General features: G+C 39.4%; 1 protein-coding gene across 1 annotated transcript in view; it reads left to right on the plus strand.

Moving 5' to 3' along the window:
* The first annotated feature begins 5850 nt into the window (after window positions 1-5850).
* Window positions 5851-17677, plus strand: part of LOC107550363 (transcription factor AP-2-beta-like) — an 18404-nt gene continuing 6577 nt past the window's right edge. The window contains exons 1-6 of the mRNA XM_016231624.1: window positions 5851-6294; window positions 6651-7103; window positions 8241-8298; window positions 9798-10017; window positions 10222-10340; window positions 11137-11278. Of these exons, the coding sequence (XP_016087110.1) occupies window positions 6268-6294; window positions 6651-7103; window positions 8241-8298; window positions 9798-10017; window positions 10222-10340; window positions 11137-11278 (1019 nt within the window). The 5' untranslated portion in view covers window positions 5851-6267. The remainder of the gene's footprint in view (window positions 6295-6650; window positions 7104-8240; window positions 8299-9797; window positions 10018-10221; window positions 10341-11136; window positions 11279-17677) is intronic.

The following is a 17677-nucleotide window of genomic DNA, read 5'->3' on the forward strand; positions in this document are numbered from 1 at the left end:
CAACCGCTGGGTCGAAACAACCCAAATGCTGGGTCGAAACAACCCAACCGCTGGGTCGAAACAACCCAACCGCTGGGTCGAAACAACCCAACAGCTGGGTCGAAACAACCCAAATGCTGGAGAATATTCCTATCTTCCCACAGCTGAAGAAGAAACTATAACAGTTGGGTTGTTTTGACAACAGCTGGGTCGAAACAACCCAAATGCTGGGTCGAAACACCCCAACCGCTGGGTACCCAAACGCTGGGTCAAAACAACCCAATAGCTGGGTCAAAACAACCCAAACGCTGGGTCAAAACAACCCAAACGCTGGGTCAAAACAACCCAATAGCTGGGTTTGTCCCTTTTTAACCCAGTGCTGGGATATATTTAACCCAGCATTTTTTGAGTGTACTTGCTTTACCTCAGTCTCACACTTTTATTTAATTCACAGAAAAAGAAAATACCCAGTGAACTTAAAATACTGAATTAAAATAATAAAAGAGAGCAGCTAGCTTTATTTATACAATTATTGGATTATATTAATTCTAATAAACAATCACAATGCAGCTAAACCTGATTCTTTGGACTACGATGGAATATGCATTTAGAAAAAATGGTTGATGTAGAATAAATAAGCACCCAAACAGAACAGATCATTAACAGCACAGAAAGACCAACACGATGCTGCACCGGAAGGCTTTACAAAGTCAATAACCGACTGACAGATCGATGAAGCTTTGCACAAGATAAAAGAGATTCGCATTCATATTCAGTTTTTTTGTTGTTATTGTAGGAAACAGCTGTCTGATCTCAGTAGCCTACTTTCAATAATCAGCGACCAGTCAACGTTAACGTAGCCTAAATATCCTATCCCAATAACACCATCTTAGGAAAACCCAAATAGCCTTGACGCATAATTAGCGCATTTATTGATCACGAGTGTGTTTGATCAGTTTGGCCAGTTCTAATGCATGTGTGACGTTCAATACTTAATGTTCAGCTTTCATTTAACACGCCAAGACATCGACTCGACCTAGTTTACGCGGTGAGTAATTAATTAAGTTCAAAAAGTATAATGCAAATGAAAAGTCCTCATGAGAAAATACAGAGAAGCCAGGCTACGCACAACCAAACAATTGGCACTTATTCTATCCATTCAGATAAAACGAAGGTCTAGCTATATTATATAGTCGTACACGCATGCACTAGATGTTGATATTATAGACTATAATTATTGCTTTTGAATTGGTGTAGCCTACCAAAAAGTCCAACCATAAACATTTTGAGTCTATTTAGGCTACCTATCTATAGTGACCACCATCGATTTTTCATTGTATTTAAACAACGATAATTGGCTAAACTATTCACATTAAAATAAATGTAAAAAGTCTACTTTATGCATAGTCTTTACGAGTAAGGACATTCCTGAATTTCACAGGATTTTGTTTTTTTAACTCAGATGTTACTGGGCAGATTTCCACACAGAGAGAACTTTAAAAGTCCAATGGGAAACGTGTTTGTGAAGATTATTATTTGTACAAGTCATCGAACAATCTGGAAGAATCTGAAGCATCTGGACTTGGTTTATCATGAGACTTTCTTCCCTCTTTTGAAAGTCTTCAACAGAAACTCAATGGATCTTTATTACGTTACTCGCGCGCTATCTTGTGGCCAGCATGTGTAATGGCAGGCAATGGTTGCGCTCGCTCACACACACACACCATGTTAAAATTATATAATAAATGTAGTGTGCATATAAGTGTTCACATATTTTTTATTAGGTGTGCACATTTTAATTTTAGTAAAAAAATGTGGACACCTATAACAATACCAAATGTAATATTTATTTAGTTTTTTTTTATATTCTCTGCTTTTATGATTTGAAAATGTGACAAAAACATGTTTTTGCAAACTTTGTGCACACGTGCATGTGTGCTCATGTGTTTTTGTGTTCTGTGACAATTTGAATGTGTGATTATGTTGAATTCTAATCAAAGTCTGTTCAGAATGAGCTCTCAAACTGTTTGGACATCTGTCATGGCCTCTAGACATGCCCAGAGTGAGCGTGTGTGTGTGTGTGTGTGTGTGTGTGTGTGTGTGTGTGTGTGTGTGTGTGTGCGTGCGTGTGTGTGGCTCTGGCACTGTCTCTGTGGCAGCAGGGCTGCTGAAACATTAATCGCAGATTATTTTCACTCTTCCATACGTCAAGCAGCATCTTAATGGCCAGTGAAACAGATCTGAGAAACTGACATGAAACTGGGTCAAGATCAGTGAGCTCAGTTAAAATGTCCCACAGTATACATTTAGTTGATTTAAATAATTCTGGAAAATATTAGGAGATGTATAGCAAAATGTTGACAATACAAATCAATTAACAAAATAGGAAAACTGTGTATTTCTAGTGACCCAGTGACCTCTTGTGCAGGAAGGGAAAATTGTTCCTTTTCTACATGAACAGAAACATTGGCTCAGTGGCTGCAACTGTCTGTCATACTGCAGCATCTTAGTATGTTAGTATGCTTTTAAATATATTAGTCTCCAATCTTTAAATGCAAAATTATAAGTTAAATTGTAAGTGCTTGTGTTGAATTTCTTACTTAACCAAAAATTACAGCGCTGAAGTTAATTACACTGAATGGAATAAAATAATTTAAATTATTCAGTCTACCTTAATTTTATTTTTGTGTTTATTTTATTTTTTTATATTTATTTTTACATTTTATTTGAGTTATTAATGACAATTAATTACAATCATATTTTGTTACCTTCAGTAATTTTGCTGTTTCATGAATTGTTTGTGTTGCGTAATTGCTTTATTGTTTACATGTTGCAGACAGCAGGCTATTCTAATGGCAGGCTCCCTTTGTGGCAACTTTTGCCCACTATATGTGTCTGCTACTGGGGCATGTTGTCACAAAAAATCAACTTGTGCTCAATGACCTGTAGCCTATTTTTCCTGACCAGTAATAATGTTCAGTAGACAGGTTTTTTTTGTTTTTGTTAAGACTTTAAGATTTGTCTTTAGAAACTGATAATGAAATAAACCTACCTTAAAAAATATATAGCTATTTCCAAGAGTAAATATATACTATTTGCAGGAGTAAAAGCAGTAATAATTTTACCTGGTCTCCCCTGCTTATAACTTTACATAAACTATGTTTTATTTAGTTTATTGTTTCCATTTATTTATTATATATTTATTTATTTATTTGGAAGGACTTTTGGTTTAGGGACTTTTTGTCCGCAATATTCAGGTAAGCTTTTGCTGTTGTCTAATGTCAGTCTTTGGAGGATTTGCATAGTTTTAAACGCATTTTTTGCTGAAATTATCCAAAAATACGGTAAAACGTTGTTGGTGGGTGCTACACCGAGAGGATCATTTTTTAAATGCTTAAACAAATATCAAATATCAAATAAATAATTCCCAAATACATCTTTAAAATAAGTCAAAACAAGGCAAACTAATGTTCGTTTATGATTCAGGTCATTGCAGCAGTGCTGAAAAACGTTCACAGTAACGCGTTAGTTCACAATGTGATCGCTTGATTCGATTTCAGATCCTCTTACTTTATTTTAGTGTTTGCCTCAGTTCTGATTTGCAGTTATTAATCGCATTGCTGTGTGATTTAATAATTCCTTTAATTCCTTCCAATAAATTCCGTTCTATTTTACCTTCTGATCACGATTAACTAGAAAACAGTTTGATCCTGCAGAACTTGCTTCACAGCTTGTCTGAGATTAGCAACAGTAACCAGGGCGGGGGGCTTTGTGAGGGTCAGGCAGGTGTGTTGGAGCGGGGCTGGGACTAAACTCTGCAGGAGCTGGAATGAGCACCGCATTTCTTATGGATGTCAGATCTTATAGAAACCGTGAGTATCACGATAACATGAAGTTTAGTGCTGTTTGACCTCGTCTCAAACCGAGCTGAAACCTGTTGTTCTTCTGTTTCTGTTCTCTTTTCAGTGTTGAAGTAGTAGGTGTTTCACTGAGCAGCAGGGGGCGCACTGCACCGGCTCTCATCACTGCTGCATCGCTGTAACTGTAGACATCTGACCTCGCTTTCTTGTTAGTGTCTTTGAGGTAGGCGAATGTTTGCTACAGCAATGAGGAGATTTGTAGCAAAAACTGAGCGATCAGAACCCTCGCGTTTCGCTTATCAGTGATTAAACAGTTGCACAGCACAGTGACAGGAAACCTCCTCTAGAGAGTTTACCAAGCTGCCTTTTCCAACTGTAGTGACTTTGCAAAAATGACTTTTGAAATTATATATCAAAGCTATTGATTATTTTAGGTTATGTGGTTAATGCTTTTTATTCTGTTTCCTTTCAATAACACGTTGATTCGGTCCTGTAAGATGGCAGACCGCCATTTCATCTGCAGTTGATGGAGCTGGGGTCTCAGCTTTTACACGCAACCCAAAGTCAACTCACTTAACATCAGACTTTCACTGTATCAGCACACACGCAGACAAACACCGTGAAGGGGAATCGGGGATTTTTCTACGAGCTTTACGTTTTCGGTGAGTGAGTGAGAGAGAGAGAGAGAGAGAGAGAGAGGGAGGGAGAGAGTTGAGATCTTCACTCTTCTCATGAATGCACTCGTTACGCAGGGACCAGCGCGCGAACATGCTGTGGAAACTGGTGGAAAATGTCAAGTATGAAGATATATACGAGGTAACGAGAAGACAAACTGCATCTGTTTTTTCACTGTATGATTTATATAACGACAAAAAAAATTTATTTTTATTTTTTCTAATAAGTTTGGTCTCTTATTGATAGGGGGTTTATGCTGGTTATTTAAATAAGGGGGGGGGGGGGTCAAATGTAAACGTTTGATTTAGAAGCATTTTGTCATATTCAAAACAATTCGTTTGTTCCCAAATTGCAAAAAGTTGTTTTTGTATCAACAATGTAGTGATTTTAGCAGGTTACCTTATTTCCTTTCAAAGTATTTTTCATTTTCTTACAGTAGAGTTTTTAATATTATAACTTTACAAATGATGACATTTGTGGGATAAAATCTAGTCTGAAAAAATCTGACCCTGCCATCGATTTATTAATCTGAGAACGCATCTACAGAAGGAGAGGACGCAGTGTCACGCGTGGGAGTCCCGTGGATTCCCCTGAATGAGCTCGAGCTCGTGGGAGAGACTCGTGGTGGTTTTTGGAAAAGCCTCGCGGGATGCCGACCCGGAGAGTCACACATGGCTTTTCTCTCACAGTCACCGTCACGCGTGTAATTAAACACTTCGACCCCAGTCCGTGAAATCGACCATTATACGAGCTCTTTAATGGGGCACCATTAGTGGAGGACTTTAAGCTGTCACCCAGAAACCATTTGTAAAAAACCTGTTCATGCTTACTTTTTAAAACTTCACCTCTTTGTTAGGGACAGTTTAAATCGCATGAGTGTTTGTGTGATATGCTATTGTTATCGTGAAGTTCATGTTTTTGCTTATCGAAGACCTGGGCCTGCTTAAACACACATGCATGGGAAACTATGGTGAATATGGAATAACAAGGGCATAGTTATGGTTAATGCGTTAGCCTACAGGGGCTCCAAATTACGCTTATATATATATATATAGGCTGTAGAAGTAGTCTAGGCTGTCTAACGTTATATGGTGGAATCCAATTTCGATATTGTGAGTAAGTCTGAATAGCTATGGTGAGTATAATGTAGTGATTATAATGCATAGCCTAATAAAGTATGTGAGAATATGAATGAGGCCTCTGTCCATCTGTCTGTTCAAAGCAGCTGATTCCGGCGATTCGTTTGTTCTGGATGGAGATAAATGGACTGTGCACACACAACAATAACATAACAGACAACAATAGCAATAGCAAAAGAAAGAGGTCCGGACCCGTGCATGCCGGACCTCAAACAGAGAGGGGGATAAAACAGAGCACGAGAGTGTCCTCCTCCTGAATGAACGTCACTTACAGCAGCAGCGCCTTCACGCTCCGCTGCTCCCCGCTGCTTTAAGTATTCCCGCAATATTAGAGGAGTCATGAATCACAATTATTCTGAGGAGGAGGTGTAGCAGCGAGGCGGACGGACGGAGCACCGCACACTGGATCAGAGCGCCGGATCGGGAAGAACAGAACCGAGACCTGGACGAACAGTGCAGTGTAGGAGAAATCATTTGAGCTGGGGAAGAAAAAAAAGTTTTTGCTCCGTGCGGTCATGAGGAGTTGAGAAAGGAGCGCGTTTTTCTTCGGGCGAGCGTGTGTCGTGCAGTCGCGTGTCCTTCTGCTCTAAACGAGCTCGCTTTTTTTTGTCCAGATGTTGGTGCACACCTATTCCTCCACGGTGAGTCTGAGAACACCGTGAAATATACTTGCTTGTAGCTGCGTGGTAGAAAGGTAGTATGCATGCGGGTTTTGCTTATTATGCTGCGAGCTTAGGAAGTTAAATCCTACCTTCTTTAAGATGTTTTGTGAAGTTACTACACACGATTCAGTCAGAAAATATGTTTTGAAAGCTTTGGTACTTTCTTGGATCACCGCGAGCGCCGATATATGGGCGATAGCTACCATTAGTCTTTCCATATCGTTGGATTCGTTTCCATTCAAAACATCCCAAAAAGTTTAGGCTATTTTTTTTATTAGAACACTAAAACAAATGGTTGGTTTGTAATCGTATTTATATTCTTTTCTCGTTTGAAGGACCGCCATGATGGGGTACCGAGCCACAGTTCCAGACTGTCCCAGCTGGGTTCGGTCTCTCAGGGTCCGTACTCCAGCGCTCCGCCGCTCTCTCACACACCTTCCTCGGACTTCCAACCACCGTACTTTCCCCCGCCGTACCAGCCGCTGCCGTATCACCAGAGCCAGGACCCGTACTCACACGTCAGTGACCCGTACTCTCTGAACGCCCTTCACCAGCAACAGCAGCACCCGTGGGGCTCCCGGCAGCGGCAGGACGTGGGCACGGAGAGCGGAGGTTTACTGCCGCAGCCTCGAGCCTCTTTACCGCAGCTCTCGGGTCTGGACCCCCGGCGGGACTACACCGTGCGCCGACCGGACGTGCTGCTCCACTCCACGCACCACGGGCTCGAGGCAGGAATGGGAGACGGTCTGTCCCTTCATGGCCTGGCGCACGGCATGGAGGATATGCAGGTTGGTTATGATTTTAGTTTTTTGGCTTGGAAAATAACCTCTTTTGTGGGGATATCAATTCCACAAAGATGTGAAATAAATCGTTTTGAATTTTTATTTTGCGATTAGAATTATCTAATAAGTTTATATTTAAACGAATTAATTTAAATTTGTATTATTTTTATCTTTTATTTTATATAATGTCGGTAGCTCTATATGAAATAATTCCGTAGGCTATATTTTTTAGGGAGTTTTCTGACCTGTTGACATTTTCTGTGACACGTTACAAACATTTTTACCATATAGCCTATGAATAAACGCAATCCAAGCTCTTTAGCATATGTATGAATAGTAGTAGCCTAGTAAATACCCTAAAGGCTTGCTTGTTATTCGAAACAATATTCTGTTGCCGTTGTAATCACATTTTATTTTTTGAGACCATATTTTCACGTCATAAATAATATGTAAATGCATTACAGTTAGGCCTGTGTTGAGGTAAACTGCTGTTAACTTAAAATTATTGTTGCAATTGCTAAAAATGAAAACTTCACGAAGCCATCGTCTGCTCGGTTCACATTTCTAACCATCTGTTTTTTGATCAATATAGCCTGCACACATTATAGCTAATTTCGTCAAATGACAGTTTCTGCGTAATCTAAATATTAAGATAAGGCCTGTCCCTGTTCAGCTGACTGGACAATGATTGTCTGCCACTCTTCCCAAAATGATTATAAAACCTAACTGACGTAGGGCATAACTGATATCTTATTTTTATTTTATTTATTTAAAAAAAAAAAGAAAGTTTGTTAAATTTAAATTTTTTTTAAATTAGGCTAAATCCAGATTAGTTTACGTTTACTGATAAATTCATTCAGAAAACTTGCATGGAAAATTGTAGTTTTGCATGAATTGTTAGTGAAAACAATGATATGAGACCTAAACTTAATTAAAAAGCATTTTTCAATTGCTTATGTTCACTATTTGAATCCATCTTCGATTGGAAATATGTATGCATGTATTTTTGTCAATGTCCCCGGTGGAATCTACTGGTATTTTCATAACTAAACAGAAGGTCATTATCCGGAAGTTCTCTGAATATTTATAATTGACTGTAGCGTTTGTTCAAAAGTTAAATGTTTTCTCATTATGCCTTTTTAGGCCTTGGAGGACGCAAACAACGGGATGAACATCCTGGATCAGTCAGTTATTAAAAAAGGTAAATGGGAAAATGGCTGGAAGAATTATGCCAGTGCTGTTTCATTATTTGATAATTTCATGTTTTTCAACGACCACTGGGTTTTTGCAACAAAAAAAAGTGCTGATAGAAGGAATCACTGTTCTATTGATTTAGGGCAAAAAGTCATTTCAGGTGAATACACCTTAGCACACATTTTTACGCATGCGCTCAACCACATTTGGTATTTAAATGATGTCTCCTGCCTATCCTCTTAACCTTGGACGCTCAGCCAAAGCAAGAGGAATTGGAGGACTTTGAATATTTTTAGAATCATCGTCTTATAATCGAACTACGAGGAATTTAGTGTCGTAATAATAATCGACCAATTTAACGTCTATTGTAGGCTTAAAATATTATCAGTTGTCTCTTTTCTTTTATTCATTAAAACAGTAGAACAAATTCCAGATTTATGTCTGCCTTTTTTTTCTGGGAACATGTAATCGACACTTAAGCGACACTTTGTTGATATAATTTCTCCTCGGAGGTTTTGACATATTTACTCCTTCATGCAGTCAGTAAGAGCTCCAGCAACACTCCCTGGGCTCGTGTTAATATTTGTCCGTTATGAGGGACGTTTGCCGGTAATTTAGTTAACGGAACACGGGCCTCCCAGAAGAGACGGCCTTTGAGTGGCCGCTGTGATGGATGGTTTTCTGAGCGCAGATCTCGTGAGCTCGTTTTCTGTATTATCCCCTGTAGAGATCTCCGTGGGCTCGAGCGCTCGTTACCCCGTTAGCGCTTAAGTTGGTATAGACATCTTTTGACGGTCAGCTAGTGAGTTTGTGTGTTGAGGGGAGGCAGGGGGGCTGATTTGAAAAATAGGTGGTTAATGTTATTAGCATGTGTCCATCACCAATCGATAATATAATAAATGAGTGTAGAAGTGTTGAAATGTCACTGTGGAAGTTACAGGAAAGTGTAACTGAATTGACTAAACGAAAGGAAAGGACTAAATCTCAGCATTTCTAAGTGTAATGCTAGTATTTTAATCACGTTGGAAACTGCAAAACATTACCGGACAAATCGAACCACATTTTTTTAACGCCGTTGTTGGCAACATGTTTAGATAAATATATTTAAGGGAAAAAAAATTACTACCGGCTTTCCGCAGTGTTTGCATTTACGGACAGTTCTGGCTTGCTTTCTATTGTCCGTGGAATTAACGCATGAAAGCAGGAGCGCGTGCGGGGTGACCCGGGCCAGCCGAGGGCTCGAGCTCACGGCGCTTTCATGTGCCAAGATTTCACATTGCATAATATGAACATATTCTCACATGCATGGGCTATCTGTGACTAGTCTTAGATATTATTTAAAAATAATAACACCTCTTGCTTTACCACTAGGCTATAGCGCCATTTTGCGAAGCAAATATAGCCTACCTTTAGTGTTCAAAACGCTTGATCAAATCACAATTTCCAGTAAATTTGAGTAGGTCTGTATTATAAGACGTATCTCAGTTTTCTGTGTCTCTCGCACAGTTCCAGTTCCACACAAGAGCGTCGCTTCTCTGATGATGAACAAAGACGGTCTAATCGGCGGGATCACCGTGAACGCCAACGAGGTCTTCTGCACGGTTCCCGGCCGCCTGTCGCTTCTTAGCTCCACATCCAAATACAAAGTGACGGTCGGCGAGGTCCAGCGGCGCCTCTCTCCGCCGGAGTGCCTCAACGCCTCGCTGCTTGGCGGGGTTCTACGGAGGTGAGAGCATCGATAAATCAGCCAGGATCCACATTATAAGCAGAGGTCAATGGATTAAAGCCTATTTGGACGCTGAACACATTTTTTTGATTTTTAAATGACCCCTGCCAATAACATGTCTGATTTTGAATGTTCACTTTTCATGGTGTATCTTTGCTGTCAATCCGTCGTGAAACTATCTAATTATGCCTGCGCTATCCTCAGAGCGAAGTCGAAAAACGGCGGAAGATCACTGAGGGAAAAGCTGGAGAAAATCGGCTTGAATTTGCCCGCGGGGAGACGCAAAGCTGCGAATGTCACTTTACTGACGTCTCTGGTAGAAGGTAAAGCAGGACATCTGATTCTTGTTTCTTATTTAGATTTTTTTTCACCGTGTTTGGGAATTTAGGCCCTTCAAGTGAGCAAAACAATGGACAATTATAATGGAAAACAAGTAGCCTACGGATTAAAAAAAAATACAACTTACAGTTTATCAGTTTAATCGAACAATTTCACATTTTAAGCCTAAAACGAACATTTGAATTTACGAATGAACCACGAACATGTTAAATGAAATCGTATTGCCGCTGACGTCTCTGGTAGAAGGTAAAGCAGGACATCTGATTCTTGTTTCTTATTTAGATTTTTTTTCACCGTGTTTGGGAATTTAGGCCCTTCAAGTGAGCAAAACAATGGGCAATTATAATGGAAAACAAGTAGCCTACGGATTAAAAAAAAAATACAACTTACAGTTTATCAGTTTAATCGAACAATTTCACATTTTAAGCCTAAAACGAACATTTGAATTTACGAATGAACCACGAACATGTTAAATGAAATCGTATTGCCTTGGGACTTCCTCTAATCTGATTTATTTTCCTTAGGCGGTGCAAATAGTTAACAGATGCAGACGCAGTAAAACGACATTTTAACCAGTACAGCTAATTTCATATAATTATTGATTTTTTAATTTCATATAATATAATGACCGTCTGATTGTTCCTGCACCGCAATCTTTAATTTGCTTAATAGGCTGTCTCTCCTTCCAGTTCAGTTGCAGCTACAATAGTATAAAATTATTTAAAGCGACGATGTGGAGTAATTCCATTTGACCATATTGTGTTTCTTTTTCATTTCCAGGAGAAGCTGTTCATTTGGCTCGGGACTTCGGCTACATTTGTGAAACTGAATTTCCCACAAAGGCCGTGTCTGAATATCTGAACAGACAGCACACGGATCCAAACGAACTGCACTCACGAAAGAACATGCTGCTGGCCACAAAGTACGTACACAATGTGTTTTTGCGTGTTAAATATGATTTATGCATTCGTTGCTTGCATTGGAAGCTGGTGGTGTAACAGCTTGCCGCCCGCAACTGAACAAATGTGTAGCCACATTTCGAGGTGAATGCTGAATCCATCACGGATTGTCGTTTTGATAGCTGTCCGCTTAGTGCCTGGTGCGTTTTGACACGTTTAGCTGGTTTCTAATGAGGCAGTTCAGGTCCAGCAGAAACACGCATCTCTTATCCATCTCAGCCTGGCACCGAGCTAGAAACTCATTATATTTAAGTGAAATGTTTCAAGTCTTAAAGTGCCAGCTTTCCCCTTGAAGTTTTGCCTAAGGTCATCATCCCTCCTCCCTCGCCTCTCCTTTCACAGTCTGTCTGTCAAAGTCCCGTCAGTCAGCCCGAGCCCCCGCCCCCGCCCCTTCACGCTGCGCTCTCGCGACTGGACAACAAGACTGTTTGTGGCTCTGAGACGCGAAAGCGAATGTGGGTCAAAATCTGACAAGTCCAGACAACTGCAGATGCCGCAGCAGGGCTCTGCAACGCTGCCAGTCGGAGGCATTTGAACTGTTTGTCACAAATGACCTTTTAAAGATTGAAGTATGATCGTTTGCTCAGATGCTTATTTGAGATTACATTGCGCCTCAAAGCATTATTATTATGAACAGGACACAAGTAGTTGTGGGTGCATGCTGTGAAAAAGACAAGAATTTAGTATGAATTCAATTGTCTTTCTTCATTTGGGAAATTATGACTTAATTGATTTTAAATGTACCTTGCAAGTACGTCAGTCAGCCCGAGCCCCCGCCCCCGCCCCTTCACGCTGCGCTCTCGCGACTGGACAACAAGACTGTTTGTGGCTCTGAGACGCGAAAGCGAATGTGGGTCAAAATCTGACAAGTCCAGACAACTGCAGATGCCGCAGCAGGGCTCTGCAACGCTGCCAGTCGGAGGCATTTGAACTGTTTGTCACAAATGACCTTTTAAAGATTGAAGTATGATCGTTTGCTCAGATGCTTATTTGAGATTACATTGCGCCTCAAAGCATTATTATTATGAACAGGACTCAAGTAGTTGTGGGTGCATGCTGTGAAAAAGACAAGAATTTAGTATGAATTCAATTGTCTTTCTTCATTTGGGAAATTATGACTTAATTGATTTTAAATGTACCTTGCAAGTTTCAGATAATTATCTGAATTACATTGCTGATCATATCATTATTGGATGTTCACTGGTCACAATACACTCTTAAAAATAAAGGTGCTTCACGATGCCATAGAAGAACCTTTTTGTCTAAATGGTTCCAGAAAGAACCTTTAACATCTGAAGAACCTTTCTGTTTCCCAAAAGGTTCTTTGTGGTGAAAGAAGGTTCTTCAGATTATAAAAAGGTAAGAAAGAGATAGTTCTTTAAAGAACCTTTGACTGAATGCTTCTTTGTGGAACCAAAAATGGTTCTTCTATGGCATCGCTGTGAAGAACCTTTTGAAGCACCTTTATTTTTAAGAGTGTAGGCAGTTTCAGAAAAAACATGGAGGTCAAATGTTGAGAGGTCATTAGTAGGCCTACGTCAGGCCATCTTGGCACATGGCTAAAATATCTGCCTGTATTTTTCTATGATTCCCCAAAGCAAGAAAAGCATGAATATTGAGAGCACTACCTCCATCAGGAAGTGAAATATGCTGAGAACGGAATATTCCCCAGTAGTAACAGATAGACACTCTCCCAGTAGACTGAAAGTTAAATCCATGGCTTTATTCTAATTGACGGGCTTTGCTCTCAGAAGCAGAAATATGCAGGCTTTGCTCTGAGGATTTCAAGTTCTGTATCTCTTTTCTTCATATGTATGGACAGTGAACACTGGAGAGTTTCATTTCAAGTAGATGTCAGCCTTTTTTTTTTTTATTGTAAAAATATTTTTTGGAGAGCTTTTGCTCGCAGTGTGATTAGGGGATGGGAAACATGCATTTTACCCATGATTCCCAGGGATTCCCACAGAGCTTCTGAACTATTGCAAGCTTGAACCTGTCCGAGCACCTGTTATCCTATTACTCAAGATAATTAAGAGCATCTTAAGCAATCACATCATCATTATGTGAGACACTGAGATGAACAAACATGGGTGTGATATGAACTAAGGCTTTTGTAATATTTTGGTTTACTTTTTGATCTGTGAGAGCCTAACGTATCAAAGGTTTTCATTTAATATTTTTTTCATTTGATCAATTTCATCATAAATGTCCAAATGCTGAAGTCACAGTGTTTGTAATTTATGGATGAAGGTTTTCAGAGTTGCTATGCAGTGGCTTTGATATTATGTAGATCTTCTTTATAATCAATATTTCACACAAAGTTAAAAGAATATGTAGATTTATATATAAAGAAATAAGTAGGAATATCCATGGCAGTAAGTTGACAGTTCTTTTCAGCTTCTTTGGTAGGCAGAAAGGCTTTTTTAATGGAATCATGGTTGATGTCTTTTCCATTTGATTGTTTAATTCAACTTATGACTTAAATTCGTTTCTTGAAAAATGAATGCTGTAATCCATGAGCGAGCAGGTCGCATTTCTTTAACTGATACAGAAGATCAAGCACGTTCCTTCTGATGCATGCTCTGATAAATGTGAATGAAGAATTTGTCATGCTTGATGTGCCATGAAAAAATGTCATGACATTCTCTGATTGGATCAAAGCTGTGTAGCTGGTAAAGGAGTTAGTGGGACTGGTCCTAAAACCCACCTGACTAGTCTTGCTATAGGCACAGCATGTCTAGACCCCACACTGTCCCATTAGCAGACAGTTGGCATGTTAAGTCAAAGTTGTTTTCCTACAGAATAAGGAATAAAATGTAGTTCCTGCAGTCACCTTGTGCAAACAGCACGAAACAAGCAACAATAAACACAACAATGTCCAAAATACAGGCAGAAAATGAACAGTATATCGTACAAACAATGTTATCAGACAGCATATATCATAAGATTACAAGCCAAATTAAAACGCTGAGATTTAACATATTCTTTAAAACACCTCAGGCGATATTCAGAATAGATTGTCTACTAAAAGGAGAATTTTGTATTTTTTGGTTGTATTACTTTGTATTTGAAACTGCTATTGCTTGTGCTGTCTTGGCCATTTGGTTGTGAAAATGAGGACATTTTTAGTAAGTCACTTTTGAAATGGTAATCATCTTAGCTGACCAACTGAATCAAGATTTCACTGATAATTCATCTGTTGTTTATGTTTTTTTTATTTTTTATATATGCTAACATTTACACAGAGTTAAATCAACATAGGACAAAAAAAAACATTTTATGGCCTAAATATTGTTAATTGATTTTACAACCCTACATCAGCTGAATGGAAGCTTGCTTTGACCGAAAAAAAAAGACTTTTGAAAATACACATAAAAAGGGTCCGGGATTTGTGCGCTTTCATATAATGCTGCTGCACAGAACTGGGGCCTCGCGCAGCCTTTTCTCTGACTTTCTCAGTTCCGCAAGCTGGATTATAGCCTGTCTGTCAAAGTTAATATTTGGTTAACTGTGCGAGGAAGGTTCTTTTATTTAAGTTTGTATATATTTATTTATGCTTAATTTAATGGGCGTTTGTACATAGGAATAGACTGGGTCGTCTATCTGTGACTGTCTCTGTGCGTGGGTGAACGCTTGTTTTAGATAGCATCTTGTATTTTTTGTTTCATAGATACGGTGTTATGTGGTGAAGGCTAGAAGTTGGTTCTTGTCTGGTGATTTTCATTTTCCTCGAAATAAGAATAAAGCGTGTGTTTTATTGTAGTTGTTGCTGTGTGGTTAACCCCTTGTGTTCTTGACTTAATAACGTGCTCTACGCATGAAACATAAAAAAACGTTTCAAAATGCAGTTTTAATTAACAAGTGCCTAAATTCAGAATAACTAAACTAAATATCATCTAAGTAAAATGTTTACGTAGTCATACCATTAGTCCATAAATTTTTTTATTTGCATTAAAGTTAATTTTCAGACAAGTCAGGCAACAGCATCTAGGCTAACATTAGAATTGCTGAAGATATTTTATTTCAGGGAAAAAAAAGACAACGGTGCTATCATTAGTTTTTGAATAATCAATAATAATTACTGACTTTAAAAATAAATGTAATCATAAACCTCCAAAATACATTTTCACCTAAATAAAATTACATTTTCGTTATAAAGAAAGATACGAACATCTTGTTCCTTTAATTTTTATTTTTATTTTTTGCTAACATTGTTAATCCAGCTGTAACAGAACCAAGGGAGGCAATGAATAATATGAAAAATAAATAAATTGCAGTCATTATGTCAATGCTGTTAGTAGGCCTATTAAAAATATTTTACCACAATATAGGCCTAAATACTATAGACCAACAATGCATTAAAGCGTCGATTATTAGCATCAAGTATTATCTTAAGATTTAAGCTAATGTCAAAATGTCAAAATCTCTCACTGAAAGGCCATTACTTTTCTAACATTATTCTGAATATTATCATTGTTTTATAAACATCTCGTAATGTTTTCATTATCACACTGACTCATAATGCAATCAGCAAAACTCGCAATTGAAAAACGGAAATGAGAATTCTGATTCTCTAGGCTATCTTCCCGTCTCTTTTTAAGGCAAGCAAAGAATGCCCAAATGTATCGAAAACAATCCCTTGAAGGCGTGTGTTCGCGGTCGCGGCAGTAAAGTGAACCCGTATCCCGGCCGCAGGTCAGACCCCCGCGAGTCCCCGCGCGCATCAGCTCGCGCTGCTGTATTTAATGCGGAGGAGCGCGTGGCCTGCGGGTTCCGTCGCGTGACTCGTCATGCGTGAAGTATTGTGACCCAGGTGCAGCACCCGCATGTCCGCGAGCGACGTGATCTCGGCGAGACCCAGAGATTTCTCTTCAGCAGAAAAAAAGACTAGCCTCGCTCTCACCCACGGGACCTGAAACAACACAAGCCGAGATCTTTCATCTTTCCCCCCAACTCGGTTCTCATTACTTCTAAAAACCCATAAGACCAAACCAATAATATCGCTGCTTTTATACTCCATAATTATTGATTGTTATATTTTTTTATTTTTTTTTCCAAGCATAGAATTAAAATGTGCACCAACAAAATGCCCTATGGGCTATACTGCTAATTGGCCCCAACTCCCTGATTTTATCAAACAACTGAAATCATTTTGAGTTCTTTTATGCAAAGACGTAACCAAGCATGCATGATTGGTTGGGAGTAGGACATTGACCTGTATAGCTAAAAGATTAATAATCGGACATAAAAAATCTATTTTATTCTCTCAATTTATGATCAAAAGAGGGAAGAGTAAAACACAAAGGCCTTTAAAAAAACAGTAGGCCTACAAGACATGAAATATCGAATAAAAATCTGGTTGATCGACTTCGTGTCTGACTTTCAGCTGAATCGGTTTGAGATGGAACAGGCTCTGGCGTCCTAAGACTAAAGGTTTAAAACCTTGTAGTGAAAAGTCCCTTTTCCATCTTTTTTTTTTCTCGGGGATGAGAGGACGGAGAGGAGCTTTGTCTGAGCGCAGGTCCCTCTGCTCGCTGTCACGCAATGGACTGTAAAAATGGTTTATCCAGACACGCGCCGGGCGTGCGTAATTCCTGCTCGAGGCAGGATGACCGCAGGCAGCGCGAGCCTAACTGATCAACCTGGATATTTCATTATTCATTCATTTACTGTTTAACAAATCCCGCTCATTATCGCGGAAGCGGCTGGCAGGATCCGACCATTCGGTGGCAGTTGGGTGTCAGGCGTGGAGAATTGGCCCATTTGATCCTGAGCTGTTTTTTCCCCTCTGTGTGTATTATTATTATTATAGGCTATTCAACATCCCGAAACAGCTCGAGATCGTCATGAATAATAAGCAGCGCGCGAGCTTGTCAAAGCCCGTTGAGCGTGACACAGCCCGTGGAAAACTCGAGGCGTTTTTAATATAACCCCCCCACTTCAGTCACTATTTGGAAAAGACAAAACAACGCTGATAAACAAACGGAAATATGCGATTACTACGGCAATGACACGCGTCCGCAGTGGACGAAAGGACATCAAAAGCAGAAGTGTGTATCAGACAGTTTAGAGCTTGTGTAAGCGATTATTTTGGAATACCAAACACATGCCCCAACTACCTGACCGATATCACACCTAGCCTACCTGTGCGACAGCCCTAGGCTCTGTAAACAACAAAAACTCGGGGAGCGCCCGCCTTTTGTAGCCAATCATAATCGCGCTCTGTCTGTCAATCTTCTGTTTGCTTAAAGGGGTCATATGATGTTGCTAAAAAGAACATTATTTTGTGTATTTGGTGTAATGAAATGTGTTTATGCGGTTTAAGGTTCAAAAACACATTATTTTCCACATACTGTACATTA

This window comes from Sinocyclocheilus grahami, unplaced genomic scaffold (genome assembly GCF_001515645.1).
Source record: "Sinocyclocheilus grahami isolate Dianchi unplaced genomic scaffold, SAMN03320097.WGS_v1.1 scaffold397.1, whole genome shotgun sequence".
NCBI classification, from domain to species: domain Eukaryota; kingdom Metazoa; phylum Chordata; class Actinopteri; order Cypriniformes; family Cyprinidae; genus Sinocyclocheilus; species Sinocyclocheilus grahami.